Genomic DNA, 14,342 nt, shown 5'->3' with positions numbered 1-14,342 from the left:
TGAGCTCTTTAGCTCTTTGCATAGTCCCAATTTAATATATTCAGTATAAGTAGTAAAACTGTTTTTACATATCTGTATATGATTTTGTATTTAAATTTAAATTTTATTTACAAAAAACTATTATTCGTTTTGAATATAAACCAAAAGCGATTGCCAATCAACTATATATCTTCATATATTCAGTTACATATCACAGTAACAAAAATACGAGCGCAAAAAAAGACGCATGATAAGCAAGCAACTAGAATTTGATACGCTAGACAAAAACGCCCACACTTCGCCCAAAAAATAGAACTATAGATTCACTCGCTCATTTGACGAAGCTCTGTCCTGTTAAGCAATTGATGACTATAACCGCCATGATATGTGGATAAATCAATATGTGCGCTGCCTGCGGGGATGAGTAGCTGTGGCAGAGAGTGCTCTCCTTGGCTTTGCAACCGGCTGCTGCTGCTGAGTGTCTGCCAAATGATTGCACTTAATTTCTTACCTCTGGAAAAGGTGTCGACACACTTACCTTTTAACGAAATATAAATGTAAACGCGTAAGCACAATCCCCAAGGGCACCCCGCAGATTTGGGATTTGTTACATATATTGTAAATGAAACAGAGAGGCAATGTACATGCACATGCGTGTAAAAATAATACAAGCAACACAGGCCATGCGCAGCAGTCCAGTTCGCTCATAAACAAGCAATATTCTCCTCTTTCTTGTCGAGCTCCATTTTGGATCCAGGTGCAAAATTGAACAATGTTGACAATAAACTAAGACTAAAAAGTAAAATAAAGTAAGGTACAAGAGACAGGAGACAGATAAATAAAAAATAATAGTGTCCAACTAAAAACAGCAAACTTTCTCCACCACCCATACAAATACGTTCCCTCCCTCATTTCACTCTTTACTCGGTGGTCTCCTCCTTCAAAACCTCGATGGCCTCGACGACCTTAGCCTTGAGGGCCTCGGGGTTCTCAATAAGGTGCAGCAGCTCGCCGTTGTCCATCTCGAGCAGCATACCGGTGATCTTCGGGGCAGCCTCTCCTCGAGAGCGGCAATGAGGGGGTACAGCGCCTCGCCGAGAACCTGCTTCTGCTCCTCGGGCTCCATCGAGGCCAAGGAAGCAGCAGTGAGCACGGAAGCGGACTGCTCAACGTCGGCAGCGGGCGCATCAGCCTGCGAGGCCTCCTGCGGCTGGGCAGAGGTCTGCTGGGCAGTGCGCGAGTTGCCGCGGTAGCCACCACGGCCGCCGCGGGCAGCGTAGCCACCGCGGTTGCCAGCCTGACGGTTGTTGCGGGGACGCGCCGGGCGAACACCGTTGGAGGGCACAGGGTACTGGCCGGGAGCAGGGTACTGGCTGGGCATGGGGTACTGGCCCGGAATGGGGGCCTGGGCACCCTGCCAGCGGACGGGGCGCGGGTTCTGGTACATGCCGCGAGGGGGAGCGTAGCCAGGGGGGTAGTAGATGGGGGCACCGAAGACGGGCGCGCCCATCTGGGGAACTCCCTGCCACTGGCGCTTGGTGGCCTCGATCTGCTGGCGGCGCTGGTCGCGACGCTGGGCAAGAGCAACGTACAGGGGCTTGTTACCCAGAATGCGGTTGTTCATCTCGGCGATGGCCTTGCTGGCCTCGTCGGGGGCGGTGAAGCACACAAAGCCGAAGCCCCGGGACTGACCCTTCTCGTCGCGCATGACCTTGGCGCTGGTATGACACCGTACGGGGCAAACTCCTGGCGCAGCTTGTCATCATCGACGTCGTCCTCAAAGTTCTTGACATACAGGTTGACGCCCTGGTACTTGCTGAGCTTCTCGTTACGCGACTGCTCGTACTGGCTGCGCAGCTCCTCGTTGCGCTCGGCCTTCTTCTGGGCGCGCGACACAAACAGGGTCTGGCCCTTGTACTCGGTCTCGTGCAGGCCGTCCAGGGCCTTGCTGGCATCCTCGTGGTCCTTGAAGTTGACAAAGCCGAAGCCGCGGGACACGCCCTCCTCGTCGCGCTGGACAATGGCCGAGGTGATCTCACCGTACTTGGAGAACATTGTGTCGAGCTCGGCGTCGTCAATCTCGGGGGCGAGGAACTTGACGTACAGGTTGGTGAACTGCGAGCGCTGCTCGGCCATGCGCTTCTGGCGCTCGTGGCGGGAGACGTGGTGGCCGACAAACACCTTGGTGTCGTTGAGCAGCATACCATTGACGTTCTCAATTGCCAGGTCGGCCGCCTCGCGGGTCTCGTAGTGGACGTAGCCGTAGCCGAGGGACTCGCCGTTCTCATTGGGAGCAACCTTGCAGCTCAGAATGTTGCCGAACGCGGCAAAGGTGTCGTGGAGCGCCTTGTTGTCAATCGACGGGTCAAGGTTCTTGATAAAGATGTTGCCGGAGCCATCCTTGCGCAGGCTAGGGTCGCGCTGAGACCACATAATGCGGCAAGCACGGTCCTTGATCTCGGTGTAGTTGAGGGCCTCCAGAGCACGCTCACCTAAAAAAGAAGTAAAGGTAAAGAGGACACACAAAGGGCGCGTCGGGCAATGGTGACTTTAGTAGCTCCGTTCAGTAATAAAGGAAAGAGGGGCATCACCAGATAAATAAATAAAGCAATAATAGTGTGGGCGTCTGCTGACCTCGTAATAGAAGACAAAAAAATAAAAAAATAGCAGTTATGCAAGCATAGCGCGTTGAGAGGCACACACAAATTAAAACGGCGCACTCCTGCTAGTGCACAACAAGGTGTGGGAGGGGGAACCCTGTTTGTACTGACATGACGAACAATAGATAAGACAGGCGCAGTTCGTGCAAAATTGTTTAACCGGCCAGAGGGAAAAAGAGCAAAATTCAAAAGGGGGAGGGACGCAGTAAGGGATATAAACGTAGAAAACAAATCTTTTTTGGTTGCTTTTGGAGTACTTACCATCCGAGTGGTTGTGGAAGTTCACGTAGGCGTAGCCCAAGCTGCGACGGGTAATCGCATCGCGGCACACGCGGATGCTGGCAACGGGGCCAACCATGTTGAACAGCTCAAAGAGCATGGCCTCAGTGACAGAGGGGTCGAGCTCACCAACGTACAGGGACACGTTGGAGAAGGGGACGGCGGCACCATCAACGGGGGCGCCAGCGGCGTCGGTAGGGCCAGCTACAGCAGGGGCAGCGGCAGCCTCAGTGGAGACAGCGGGGGCAGCAACCTCGACAGGAGCGGCGGCAGCGGGGGCAACTGCAGGGGCAGCGGGGGCGGTGGTGGGAGCAGCAGCGTCCGACATTGTTCAATTAAGAAGAGAATGAAAGAAAAATATTGGTTTTATGTTTTTTTTATGAGGTAGTTAGATTAGGTTTCCTTGCTTGTAAATGCGGGAAAACACCAAAGTAACTGTGACCTGGAAAATTTAAGAAAAGAAAATTTGAATTTGGGGTTTTTTAAAATAAAGTGGAAGAAAGGTGTGAAATAATTCACGATGGCATGGCGCAGACTTTTTCAGCCAAAATTAGCATTCATGCGAGTACTCCTCTTTCTTTTTACTGTGGGGGACAGGCATTTTGAGTGTGTTATCCCATCAATGGAAAAAAAGGATTTTTTGCTTTGCCCAAAAAAATTTCATTGGCTTGTGTGCTTTGAAAGACTTTAGTGTGCATTTAAAGAATCCAAGCTGCCCTCATCAGCACTTAATTTTCTTGCTTTTTTTGGGGAGGAAAAGGGCAGGGGGCAGAATTTTCTGCAGATTAGATTGACGGCTGTTGATCCACGATTACACGCGTTGAAGTATCAAATTCCAAGCCGAATGGTTAAAAACCAAAAACCTTAGTTTTTTTGGAATGGAAAAACCCAAGTAAAGCTGCCAGCACCATCGATTGCTTTGTATCGAATACAGGTTTTCAAAATAGTCTTTTCGGAAAGATATGCCAGCTGATGCAAGGGCTCAATTTCTAATTCTAGCAGATAGTCTATACTTTTCTGTTTCCATTATCTCGACTGAATTAGAGGCGCCAACGATGGGCTTAATTATACGTAGCTTTACCTCGCATTATACTTATTAAATTGAAGTGTTGAATTCGGGCGTCTGATAGTATACTCTGTTTTGATTATTGTGTTCCGCCGGCTTCCGATAATCCTGGCTGTAGCCAAGATGACTCCAGAAATTGAGACATTCCACGAGGCCGTTTTTGCAGAGGATGGTTTGGACCAATTGACGTTGATTCTATATTATATACAATGTTTGTATAGAAGAAAATAGAAAATGTGTTTGATGGACTGAAGACCAAATAATATCTGTTACCAATTGTATATACATTGGCCATCGCCTCAGCCAGTGTGCATGTTATTACCATTACCATTTTATTACATTGTGGCCAGGATAGGATAGGATACTCAATGCTACTTTTGCAGTTACCAATCTCCTGAGACGTAAATATTTAGAATTACCGGCAATACTATATCTCTATTTGAACATTAGCAGCTCTATGATTATATTCTGCGGACTCACTTAAGCAGTATTGCAAACGGCATTTGTATTGGCAAAACAATGGGTCTGATGGGTGTTCTGGACGAGTGGTCGGTGCTAAACAGCACCCAACATCTGCTGATAATAAGTTTAGTTATATTTTCATATTTTTGTAGAAACAGATAGATTATTTCTATTAAAGTGAAAAAGTGAAAATTCTGAGAGGCTCAAACATCGATATCTATAATAAAAAATCAAATATTCAAAGAACAATATTGCATGAGAATTAGCTAACTTGATATATTTGTTTATCCAGCAACACACCATATGCGTACGCTGTATTCGCGCTTTTTGGAAGTAAATTCTTACCGTCAAATAGCCAGACCGTATCTTTTGGCGACGCCTTTGCTTGTTTGATATATATGTAGTCCCTGTCAGGACGAACCTAAAAGAAATAAAAAACAAAAGAATCTAAATTACTGCTGCTATTCGTTGCTGGGTAATGTTTTTTCTCAATAATAAAATGGTATTGCTTTTATTTACCTTTTTTTCACACCCGGAAAGCATTGAAAGCACGGACTGGCATATTGCATCCACAGTGAGCACCGGGCACCAGTTCATATACAGGATGCTCAGACAGATATGGCCGTTGCTATATACGTGTGGATGAACGGGGACTGTTCCGACAAATGTAACCACCGGTGATTCAATTGGATAGTCTGTGGGGAATTCAAAGAGCAAGGTGTACTCCTCGTTGGCGTATATGGTGTGCTCAACACCATGGAGGCGCACAATCCATTTGTCAATATTGTCGGCTGCGTCCAGAGATATGTGCGGCGAGGGCAATTTTTTTAGCTGATGGAGCTCGCGCAAGAGTCTTTTTGTGCGAAGTGACGAGTTCATTGGGTATCTGCGAGTTTTGTTGGTTTTTATTTTGACAGCGTAAAAATATAAAATGTGGTATTTGGGTAATTTTTTGTTGCGGAAAGGCTTGGGATTAAAAAGCTGAGGAAATAATTTTTGCTTACAAGTTTATATATATATATTTTTTCAAACGTTTAGGCCCGAGTTTGATTTTTTATTCCAAGTAAATATAGAGTGCGCTGGTGAAACATTGCGCGTATGCAGAACATAATGTTGCATCGACGTGTCTCGCTTAAGATGCCGAAATTGGAGCTTGATTGATCATGCGTGATGCAAGCACAAAAATCAAGACTTGGACGCATGTTGATATTTCCTTTTTCTGTGCACTTTTCCGACGTCACAACATTGGGGTTTTATTTTGCTCTTTTAAACTTTTTATATTACAAACAAACAATTTAATAGCTTTCGATTCGGGCCAAATGTCAAGCGAACTGGAAAACACGACAAATTCAGAGGCGCTGGTCGTCGATACCAAGTTTGATACAAAGGGCGAACTACCTACGGCAGCAGCTTCTGGTGCTGCAATTCCACAGCCCAGCGACAGCTCCTCAGCGCCTACTTCTCCCACTTCACCCAGAGTTGCAGAGGCCAATACCAACGAGACCAGCGCAGCAAACAACACAGTACCAGCGACACCATCCGAGACAACGAACAATAGTCCGAAGTAGCACAAAAGGAGGCAGAGGAGCAGCAGCAAAAGAACGCCGAGCGCGACCGAGAAATAGTCGAAGAGTTTGAGTACCTGCTGGAAAAGAGCCAGCAGCTATTCACCGGACTAAGTGACTGCCGGAGATCGGCAGCAAATACTGGATGCCGCAGTTCCAGCGCACATTTGAGGTGTACACACGCCTTTGGAAGTTCCAGAACCAGCACCGGGTTCTGCTGGAGAAGCCAGAGCATTACGGGCTAAGCGCTGGGAGGTGGGCGAGATGGCATCTAAAATTGGGCAGCTGTACTACCGCTACTACCTGCGGACGAGTGACACTAACAACCTGCATGAGGCGTATGTGTTTTATGAAGCTATCCGCGAGCGCAACTACTTCAAGGGCGAGCAGGAGACGAAGAACTCGGCGTTGATGATCAAGAAACTGCGTTATTATGCTCGGTTCATCGTGGTCTGCCTGCAGATGAACAACGTGGCGATGATGCTACAGCTATTGGAGGAGGTGCGCGGGCTTATTGATTTGTACGCGACGACGTTCAATCCCGTTGATAAGATGGAGTGGTCGCTGGTGGTTAAGGAGATGGCGCTGTTTATGCAGGCTGTCTGCGGACCGCTGCCGACCGATGAGGGCGGTGCCTCTCTGCCGGTGAGCTACCGGCTGTCGGCGCGGAGACGGCCCAAGGTGGACAGGGACGGGCCGCGCGTCCGCCTGCAGGAGGCGTTATCGTGGGCAATCGTCCAACACAGATCAAGTTTTCCGAGCTCACGCTCGACATGTACTACATGCTGCAGATGCTGGAGCGCGAACCAACTAATGTCAGCGCCAAGGATGGGGCCAAAGAGCCGAAGTTGCGCCTGCAGCAACGGACGAGGGTTCTGCTGTCGCTGATTCCACTGCAGTTTCACCAGAGGCTGCCGGCGTCATGACTGCTGATGCCGAGAAGAAGCTGGAGGGTGCAGCACAGGCCGGCGATGCAGAAAAGGAAAAAGAAAGGGCCGACATTGCTGGAGACAAGGACTCGGAGCGCGACAAGATAGCTGTGGGGCGGCGCAACAACCCGCACAAGTACGTTCTGTACCAGCCGCACTTTAGCCAAATACAAGTGTACCTGGCCAATGCATTCCGCGAGATTGGCGAGCAGGGCTGCGTGCTGCTGTACCTGTCCTCAGAGGGCAGCAGCGCTAAGCCCGCGACAGAGATATCTACAGCGGCGGCATTATCGCACGGGTTCATTGGTGGTATTTCAACCACCAGGCGGAGCACAGGCGAGACCAAGGATCGAGGCATCGAACAGCTCGTGCATACGGTGCATCCCGCCGACCTCCTCCCCTACACGCGCAAGCCGTTCTTCCTGATTGTTGAGAGCGAGAGCTCGGGGGCGTACTTGAACATGCCCAATCTTTTCAACCAGCCGCTCCTCTGCCTGCTCTCGCCGACAGCGTACCCGGTGTCGAGCAGCTCTGGAAGCATATACACGTTCTTCTTGCACTCACCGGTGATTGCATTCTGTATTATATCACAGGTGACCATGATGACGGGGGCAAAATGGTCCGAGGTGCAGCGGATGTTTGATGCGCTGGAGGACCGGGTGTTTGAGCTCCTTCTGGCGAAAGTCACGGATGCTAGAGTGCGTAAGTTCTTGGGGGACGATTTCTTGCGGCAGATGGTCGCGCGTCATGTCATTTGCTGCGTGACGCTGGGGCTGCATGTGGAGTTTAGCCGGCCGGAGCATTTGCCCAAGGCGGAGCCGGAGAGGTTTGAGGCTGTGGTCGAGGACAGCGAGGTGATAGGATTGGTGCGGGAGATTGTGGCTGCGTGTGGGGTGGAGGCACTTTACAGCATGGCTGAGAAAGTGCAGTCGAGGTCGCCCAGCCCGGCGCCATCTGTGGCATCTGCGGTATCACCCACTGTGCCTGAAGCTGCGGATGCCGAGACCGCGGTCTCTGGCTTGGTATCCGAAGAGCCGTCCTCGCCGCAATGAGAGTGACGTTTCTTTTATTTGAAGTTTTGGTTTTCAGTGATTGGCTGTGATTGTGATTTTTGATTGTAATCAGCGATTTTCACCACTTTGTGAACGGAAATAAAAATTAAGCTTTTGCGCATGCGTCGTCATTTTTTTGTTCTCGTAATTAAAAAAGTTGAATCCATCCTAGCCCACTTTGGAATCGCATCCATTGCAGCTCATGCACTTTGGCTTGTTGGCTTGGGGAGGAGGATAATAGTGGATAAAAAGAATGCTGAGTGGAATAACTTTGCAATATTGGTATTAAAATCCCCAAACTTGCCCTCATTAATATTGCTCACGCGCTTGCTACTTAGTATTTTATTTGTATATTTTTATTAATATTTTTTTCCACTTGCTATTAATTTGAATTTCAACTTTTTTATCCTTTACAGGCTTAAACCCTTTTCATCATTATTTTTGTTTACCACATCAACAAGAGGAACTCCTTTGATGGATGGAGTTTTCTATGAACAGGGCCAGGCATTCGCTCTATTATCCGGCCTCCGGGTCGGCGGCATCCAAGGCTGAGTCTACGCAACACAGCAGTGGTTCTGCAGCCAATGCCACCGGCTCTAGCTCTAGCTCTGGCCACAGTGGTGGCGCACCACATCGTGATAGCCACCATTATGATCGAAGAAAATTAGAATCATCGCCTCGTCATCACTCAGCTTCCGTCACATCGCCTTCCTCTCGCTCATCCTTGATGATATCACCATTAAAAGGTACAAATAAAAATATTAACGCACTGACAAAAAAATTTCTCGCCTTTATAAGTTTATATTTTGCGAATTCCATCAGCATACATATATTAAAATATTTTTTTTGCGAGCGTTGGTGTGGGTGTGAAATTCCACCGCTAATTTTACTTTTTATATTAATTTTTTAGTCAGTACTGATACAGTCGGTATTCGTTGTCCCCTGTGCCAAAAGAGGATAGATCCATTAGAGTATGACAAGCACTACAAGACTGAGCTTTCGATGATCCAGCGGCAAAAAATCGACAGAAAAGAAACCGCCAGTCGGTCAAGGCCAGCAGCAGTGAGCGGCCAGCAGGCAGGATCACGGACACACACATCAAACCAGCTACCGTCCGGCAACAGGGTTAAAGACCTAGAGGATGGAGAGTTACAAGACGAAGAAAAAGAGGAAGAAGAAGAAGAAGAGGGTGAGCATAGGGACACTGCCTCTCCCGGCAATAGCAGCAGTATAAGCAATATGAGCAGTAGCAGAAAAGAGGCGGTGGGCGGGCCGCGTAGATCTGGACGGATGCGGACGCAGCGGGTCCTGGTCAATGTGGCGCCACCCAAGCCAACCACGCCGCCGCCGGTGATGAGCCGCCGACGGACAGACACAGCGGCGGCGGTGGCGGCAGCAACATCGCCTTTGGCCAAGTCGGCATTCGAGGGCTCATCGCATAAGCGGCGACGGCCTAATCTCCGGACATCGCGCAGCAGCAGCATTGAAACGCCTCCGGTAATTGCGCAGGAGGACAGCCAGCGGTCGAGCACGCAAGGCAGCAACACAAGAAATAATAACAGCGGCACTAATCCAGTGAAATGCTTTATTTGCAGTGCGCTTCTGGGCGGCGACATGGATGAGATCAATGCGCATATCGACCAGTGTCTTATTGACACGTCGGCGGAGAACACTGGTGGGGAGGAGGGCCCTACGGTGGAGTATGAGTGGGGTGGGCAGACGCGGGTGCGAGCCACAGCTATGCTGGAGGGTGGGGTTTCAGCAGCCCTGGGATTTTCGGGGTCACTGACAGTTGATCGAGACGAGGACGTGGATGTGGATGCGGAGGACGAGGCCTGCTTTGGAGTTGCCCAGTACTCGGATGCGGATCTGGTCATTAAAAGCAGCGAGTCGCGCGCAGGTAATGTGCCGTTGGTTGCTGCGGGCGGGCCGCAGTGGGAGGAGACGCCGCTGCCGCTGGACGATGAGGCATCAGCACGCGCTGCGCGGGAAGAGGATCTCAGGCGACACAGCGGCCGATTCGGCAGCGGATTCGGCAGCGGCGGGGCATCGCAGCTGGTCATTGATGCGCTGAAGGAACGGATTCGACAGCAGGACAAGCTTCTGCAGTCAGCACACAAATGCCTGATCTGTCTCGAGTCCTACGACCGGCCGTGCATATCAGTTAGTTGCTGGCACGTGTACTGTGAAAAATGCTGGCTCCATACTTTGGGAACAAAAAAACTCTGCCCGCAATGTCTTCAAATCACACAACCAACGGATCTACGAAGAATATATTTATAAAGTAATTGTTTTCTTTGGTTTAGGCTGTTACTTTTTGGTTCTGTGCTTGTTTCAACACGAGTTTTTGCTTTAATTCGATGCCATAAGGGCTATCAATGTTCTTGTCCTTGGTGAGCAGCAGGTAGTTATCAAGGCCCCCCTTTTTGTCAATAGTGCGGAGAATACGGGTGGTGACGCGGATCTTGAACTTTTCCTGAAGAATGTTTGAAAACAGGGAGACCTTGTGGATGTTGGGCAGCCAGATGCGCCGTGTCTTGTGTAGGGACTTGGGCTTGTTATTGCCGTGCTGGACAGTGACACCACCGAAAAGCCCGTCCATGTGCTGCAGCCGGAAGAACGTCGTCGTGGGCGGGCCGCGCAGAATGCGGAAGGAATTGAAAGCTGTCCCGAGCATGGGTAAATTGGAAAATGGAATGGATTAAGTAAAAAAATGTGAATTGAACAGAAGTGAAATGAATTAAAAAGGAAAAATAGACAACTGGACCAAGCATAACTTCTGTGCAAGGGTTGCAATTTCTCTCTCTCGCTTATCGAAATTAAAAAGGCCTTGATCGGCGCTTGATTTTGATATAAGATTTAGGAATTTTCTCCTAAAATAAAAAATAAAATTAGTTATGCAGAGCGCTCTGCTTGACAACCACCAGCATGTTGCGTCCGGCGCCAACAACATTGATGACGCCCTCAGTCTGCAGCTCGCGGATGACCTGGTCAAAGAGACGCGGCGGCACCGGCGCATACGACTGGTCGTTCAGCCTGTCAAGCCAAGTCTGGTACGCGGCGCTATTACCGGCATGGGGTGAGTCCGGCAGGCTGGCATCCGCAACGGCAGACGCCGTTGATGCCGCCGGCTGGGGCTTGGATCCTGCGGCGCGCGCAGTAGCCAGCAGCAAATTGCGAGTCTCACGCTTGATGGCGTCCAACTGCCTCCTGTCGCTAGCCGCAAAGCCAGTGTTGATCAAATCGAGGTCGATCAGGCCAGTGCGCGGATCCGTCGCAGACTCGCGCAGAGCCTCACGCATCAGCCTTGCAGCCTCCTGAACATCGGCGACATCGACCACGGTGGACAGACGCATTTTGGCGTGGGCCTCAGCCATGCGGATCATCGACTCGAGCTGGCGCGCTGTTGCCGTTACGCGGCCGCTCGGTGCCGAGCCCTGCGCCACGGCGCCAGACGTCGTTGCGCCGGCGTGCGCGTCCCGGCCCATCCGCCGCAGATCCACATAGGCTTGCACCAGCGCTCGCCGGCGTCGTCGGAAATGTGCGGCCGCACGTGGCGGCGCGCATACGCGATGTACCGCGTAAGCTTGTCGGCTGGGACAAGAGGCAGGGTGGCTGAGTCGTGGCAGCGGGCTCAGCTGGCTCGTCGACGTACAGCCCGACGATGTGTCGCGCCAGGCGGCGGTCCATGGTCTCGTCAACGGTGTCCAGCACAATGAACACCAGGTCAAGCGCGACACCAGCGTCGGGGGCAGATTGATGTTCTCAATGATGCTTAGGTTCTTGTTCCACTTGCTGTCGACCGGGTTGGCGGCGGCAAGTATCGAGCACCGCGCGTTCAGCGACGTAATGATTCCGGCCTTAGCAATCGAAATCGTCTGCTGTTCCATGACCTCGTGCAGCACCGACCGCGTCGAGTCCGACATCTTGTCGAACTCATCGATGGCGCAGACACCGTCGTCCGACAGCACCAGCGCGCCAGACTCCAGCACTAGCTGGCGCGTGTCGGGATCGCGCGTTACGTAGGCTGTCAGTCCAACGGCCGAGCTGCCCTTGCCGGACGTGTACACGCCGCGCGGCGCCAGCGCATGCACGGCCGACAGCATCTGCGACTTGGACACACCGGGGTCGCCGACCAGCAGCACGTTAATGTCACCACGCGACCGGGCGCGCCGGCACGTGCAAACTGCTTGCGCACGCCGCCGAACAGCTGCAGCAGCAACCCGCGCTTGACATCGGTCATCTCGTAGATGCTGGGCGCCAGCGACTGCGCCAACATGTCGAACAGCCGCGGGTCGCGCGCCCACCGCCGGAACTCAGCGATCTCAGCCGCGCTGAACTCAGTGATTTCGGCGCCGGGCTCGGTGCTGGGCTCTGCGGGGTCGTCCTGCGGTGCGCGCGCGTCGACGACAGCCGCGGCCACGTCCAGGCCGCCGCGCGCCTCGGCGGATGCCACGCGGCTGCGGCCGAGGCGCCGCACGTGCACGGCATCGATGTACGTACGGTAGATGGCCTGCACGGTGCGCATGCGCGGGTTGGTGCGCACGGGCACGCCTCGGTAGATACCAGTGATCTCCAGGCGGTCGCCAGGGCGCGCGGCGTCGACCAGCTCGTCGTGCAGCGCCACAGTAACAGTGTGCGGCGTCTGGCCATCGGGGATGACCTCGGGCGTCTCTTGCAGCCGCGCCAGCTGCTTGTCAGCAAAGGCGCTGCGGTTGTGCACCAGCTCAATGGCGTCACGCTGCAGGCACGCAGCATTTCCGCACTGTGCCGGCTCGCTGATGACGCCACGGTCCAGCCCCACGGTCGTCGTCCACTCGCACTGCACGCAGCGGAAGAACGCGCGCTCCATGTCGGGATGACGGACGACGCGCGGATCAGCATGCCGCGCACGCTGACCATCTTGTCGATATCGCTGGGGTTGAGTTCGCGCATGTTGGTGGTGGCCGTCAGATTGTACGGCCGCACCTTCAGGTCCGACTGTGCCAGGTCCATGTCGGCGTCCGGGAAGTGCTCCATGAACAGCTCCGTCAGCACGTAGTCCATGATCGGCACGACCTCCTCGGGGTAGTTGACCAGCTGCCGGTACAGCCGCTGCGCCGGCGCGTACGCCACAGGTTCTGTGCATCCAGATTCAGCTGGAACACCTCGGATGCATGCATGCGCCGCAGCAGCTGCGGGTACACTGGCTCGCCCAGCTCCGCCGCACTCAGCGTGCCTGCGGCCGGCGGCCGGTGCGCTGCCGTGAAGTGCAACAGAAAGTCCTTGAACGTCGACATGACCTCGCGCACGTGCACGATCGTGCCCCAGATCGTACGGATCTCCGTCGGCGCAGTGCCAGCCTCGATTTCGCCCAACTCCGAGGACAACGCCTGCGCGGCGCGCGAGCCCAGATCGCCGCGCCGCCCGCTTGCCCGTCCACTGCTCTGCGCCTGCGAATGCAAATGCGCGTCCATTGACATGCCGCCCAGCTGCGAGGACAGCGTATCGGTGTACCCGGCGGGCAGCCCGCCCATCGCCTGGCTGCTAAAGTCGACTCCGCCGCCAGGAGTCATCGCAGCTTCGCTGTAGTTGAGGTTTGGCGACGACGACCGCACTTGCTCGACCATTGTGCGGTTGGATTGGCGGATGCGTCCGCCCGTCGGTACCGGCGCTGGTGAAAATGGCGCTGGTGTCTCTGGCAGCGTGTTGTAATCGTCGACATTGACTGGGTTGAACCCCGGCCGCCTTGGCGTCGGCTGCACAAAGTCATCCATGTCTGAGTCATGGTCGAGCATGGGCGAGCTTGAGCGTCCACCAGACATTATGAATTCGGCAAAGTAAAGTAAGGCGGAAAAGTAGCGATAATGCTAGTGCTGGTGGTGGTCTTAATAAAATTAAAATAAATAAAATGTGCTTTATTGTTGGCGAGAGAGAAAGAAAGAGAAAAGGATGAAAACTGTCTGAAATGTTTTGGTTTAATTTTTCTCTCTATTCACTATTCGCGACCTAGCGTCTACATTGATCAAAGCCGTTTAGCAGCATTTTTTTAACGTAAACATGCTTGATTTGATCAGCTCAGCTCGCATTCACTCAATCGGTTGCGATTGAGGAAACTAAACTGAAAATTGAAGGCGAAAATTTGATCACGCTGGTGATCATTTCAACCCAAAAATAACAAGCAGCGCAGCTGTGTATCCTTTTTTGACAATATTGTTATGCTGCGCAGACAATTTTGAAAAGGAAATAAATGATAAATATGAAACTGAAACTGAAAAGCTTGATCTTTTCTGTTATTTTTTATTTTTGCATTATTGTTTTTTATTTCGCCCTCACCATTTACTTTTTTACTCTCCCGCTTCCCAACTGCC

At 52.0% G+C, this 14,342-nt stretch overlaps 6 protein-coding genes across 6 annotated transcripts; 2 read left to right on the top strand and 4 right to left on the bottom strand.

Annotated features, from left to right (window-relative positions):
- Positions 1-731: 731 nt before the first annotated feature.
- On the bottom strand, positions 732-3,406 carry BX661DRAFT_184664 (uncharacterized protein). The gene is given in 5 exon segments (XM_051536567.1): positions 732-1,001; positions 1,016-1,417; positions 1,471-1,576; positions 1,649-2,471; positions 2,901-3,406. 5 exon segments carry the CDS (start codon positions 3,244-3,246, stop codon positions 900-902), a joined length of 1,779 nt encoding a protein of 592 aa, XP_051390562.1. The 5' UTR covers positions 3,247-3,406; the 3' UTR covers positions 732-899.
- Positions 3,407-4,597: 1,191 nt separating this feature from the next.
- On the bottom strand, positions 4,598-5,374 carry BX661DRAFT_163918 (putative ubiquitin-conjugating enzyme E2 W). Its single transcript, XM_051533333.1, has 3 exons — positions 4,966-5,374; positions 4,792-4,867; positions 4,598-4,663 (listed from the first exon to the last, which is right to left on the bottom strand). The coding sequence occupies exons 1-3, from the start codon at positions 5,323-5,325 to the stop codon at positions 4,650-4,652; spliced, it is 450 nt and encodes a 149-aa protein (XP_051390561.1). The 5' UTR covers positions 5,326-5,374; the 3' UTR covers positions 4,598-4,649.
- A 305-nt stretch (positions 5,375-5,679) lies between these two features.
- Positions 5,680-8,324, top strand: BX661DRAFT_184662 (uncharacterized protein). The gene is given in 6 exon segments (XM_051536566.1): positions 5,680-5,969; positions 6,005-6,084; positions 6,147-6,222; positions 6,258-6,746; positions 6,758-6,786; positions 6,852-8,324. The coding sequence occupies 6 exon segments, from the start codon at positions 5,766-5,768 to the stop codon at positions 7,990-7,992; spliced, it is 2,019 nt and encodes a 672-aa protein (XP_051390560.1). The 5' UTR covers positions 5,680-5,765; the 3' UTR covers positions 7,993-8,324.
- A 240-nt stretch (positions 8,325-8,564) lies between these two features.
- Positions 8,565-10,310, top strand: BX661DRAFT_38906 (uncharacterized protein). The gene is made up of 2 exons (XM_051539126.1): positions 8,565-8,738; positions 8,907-10,310. The coding sequence occupies exon 2, from the start codon at positions 8,995-8,997 to the stop codon at positions 10,273-10,275; it is 1,281 nt and encodes a 426-aa protein (XP_051390559.1). The 5' UTR covers positions 8,565-8,738; positions 8,907-8,994; the 3' UTR covers positions 10,276-10,310.
- Positions 10,264-10,740, bottom strand: BX661DRAFT_184659 (uncharacterized protein). Its single transcript, XM_051536565.1, has one exon. It carries the CDS (start codon positions 10,667-10,669, stop codon positions 10,295-10,297), a length of 375 nt encoding a protein of 124 aa, XP_051390558.1. The 5' UTR covers positions 10,670-10,740; the 3' UTR covers positions 10,264-10,294.
- Positions 10,741-10,826: 86 nt separating this feature from the next.
- Positions 10,827-12,254, bottom strand: BX661DRAFT_184658 (MCM2/3/5 family-domain-containing protein). The gene is made up of 4 exons (XM_051536564.1): positions 12,149-12,254; positions 11,733-12,104; positions 11,571-11,685; positions 10,827-11,512 (listed from the first exon to the last, which is right to left on the bottom strand). Exons 1-4 carry the CDS (start codon positions 12,233-12,235, stop codon positions 10,884-10,886), a joined length of 1,203 nt encoding a protein of 400 aa, XP_051390557.1. The 5' UTR covers positions 12,236-12,254; the 3' UTR covers positions 10,827-10,883.
- Positions 12,255-14,342: the final 2,088 nt, after the last annotated feature.

The sequence above is a fragment of the Kickxella alabastrina genome, assembly GCF_025024165.1.
Source record: "Kickxella alabastrina strain RSA 675 chromosome Unknown BX661scaffold_16, whole genome shotgun sequence".
Classification (NCBI taxonomy): domain Eukaryota; kingdom Fungi; phylum Kickxellomycota; class Kickxellomycetes; order Kickxellales; family Kickxellaceae; genus Kickxella; species Kickxella alabastrina.
Note: the sequence above shows the minus strand (reverse complement) of the source record. Positions and strands in the feature narration are given on the sequence as shown.

Coding starts and splice junctions, on each gene's coding strand:
- BX661DRAFT_184658 (XM_051536564.1), bottom strand. CDS start 12,235: ATGACCGATGTCAAGCGCGGGTTGCTGCTGCAGCTGTTCGGCGGCGTG. Junction 12,105..12,148: donor CCGGCGCGCCCGGTCGCGTG/GTGACATTAACG, acceptor GGTGTGTCCAAG/TCGCAGATGCTGTCGGCCGT. Junction 11,513..11,570: donor CCAGCCGACAAGCTTACGCG/GTACATCGCGTA, acceptor GACGCCGGCGAG/CGCTGGTGCAAGCCTATGTG.
- BX661DRAFT_184664 (XM_051536567.1), bottom strand. CDS start 3,246: ATGTCGGACGCTGCTGCTCCCACCACCGCCCCCGCTGCCCCTGCAGTT. Junction 2,472..2,900: donor CTTCCACAACCACTCGGATG/GTAAGTACTCCA, acceptor CTTCTTTTTTAG/GTGAGCGTGCTCTGGAGGCC. Junction 1,577..1,648: donor AGTCCCGGGGCTTCGGCTTT/GTGTGCTTCACC, acceptor CTGGGTAACAAG/CCCCTGTACGTTGCTCTTGC.
- BX661DRAFT_38906 (XM_051539126.1), top strand. CDS start 8,995: ATGATCCAGCGGCAAAAAATCGACAGAAAAGAAACCGCCAGTCGGTCA.
- BX661DRAFT_163918 (XM_051533333.1), bottom strand. CDS start 5,325: ATGAACTCGTCACTTCGCACAAAAAGACTCTTGCGCGAGCTCCATCAG. Junction 4,868..4,965: donor TTTCCGGGTGTGAAAAAAAG/GTAAATAAAAGC, acceptor TATTTCTTTTAG/GTTCGTCCTGACAGGGACTA.
- BX661DRAFT_184662 (XM_051536566.1), top strand. CDS start 5,766: ATGTCAAGCGAACTGGAAAACACGACAAATTCAGAGGCGCTGGTCGTC. Junction 5,970..6,004: donor CCAGCGCAGCAAACAACACA/GTACCAGCGACA, acceptor AACGAACAATAG/TCCGAAGTAGCACAAAAGGA. Junction 6,085..6,146: donor GAAATAGTCGAAGAGTTTGA/GTACCTGCTGGA, acceptor GGAGATCGGCAG/CAAATACTGGATGCCGCAGT.
- BX661DRAFT_184659 (XM_051536565.1), bottom strand. CDS start 10,669: ATGCTCGGGACAGCTTTCAATTCCTTCCGCATTCTGCGCGGCCCGCCC.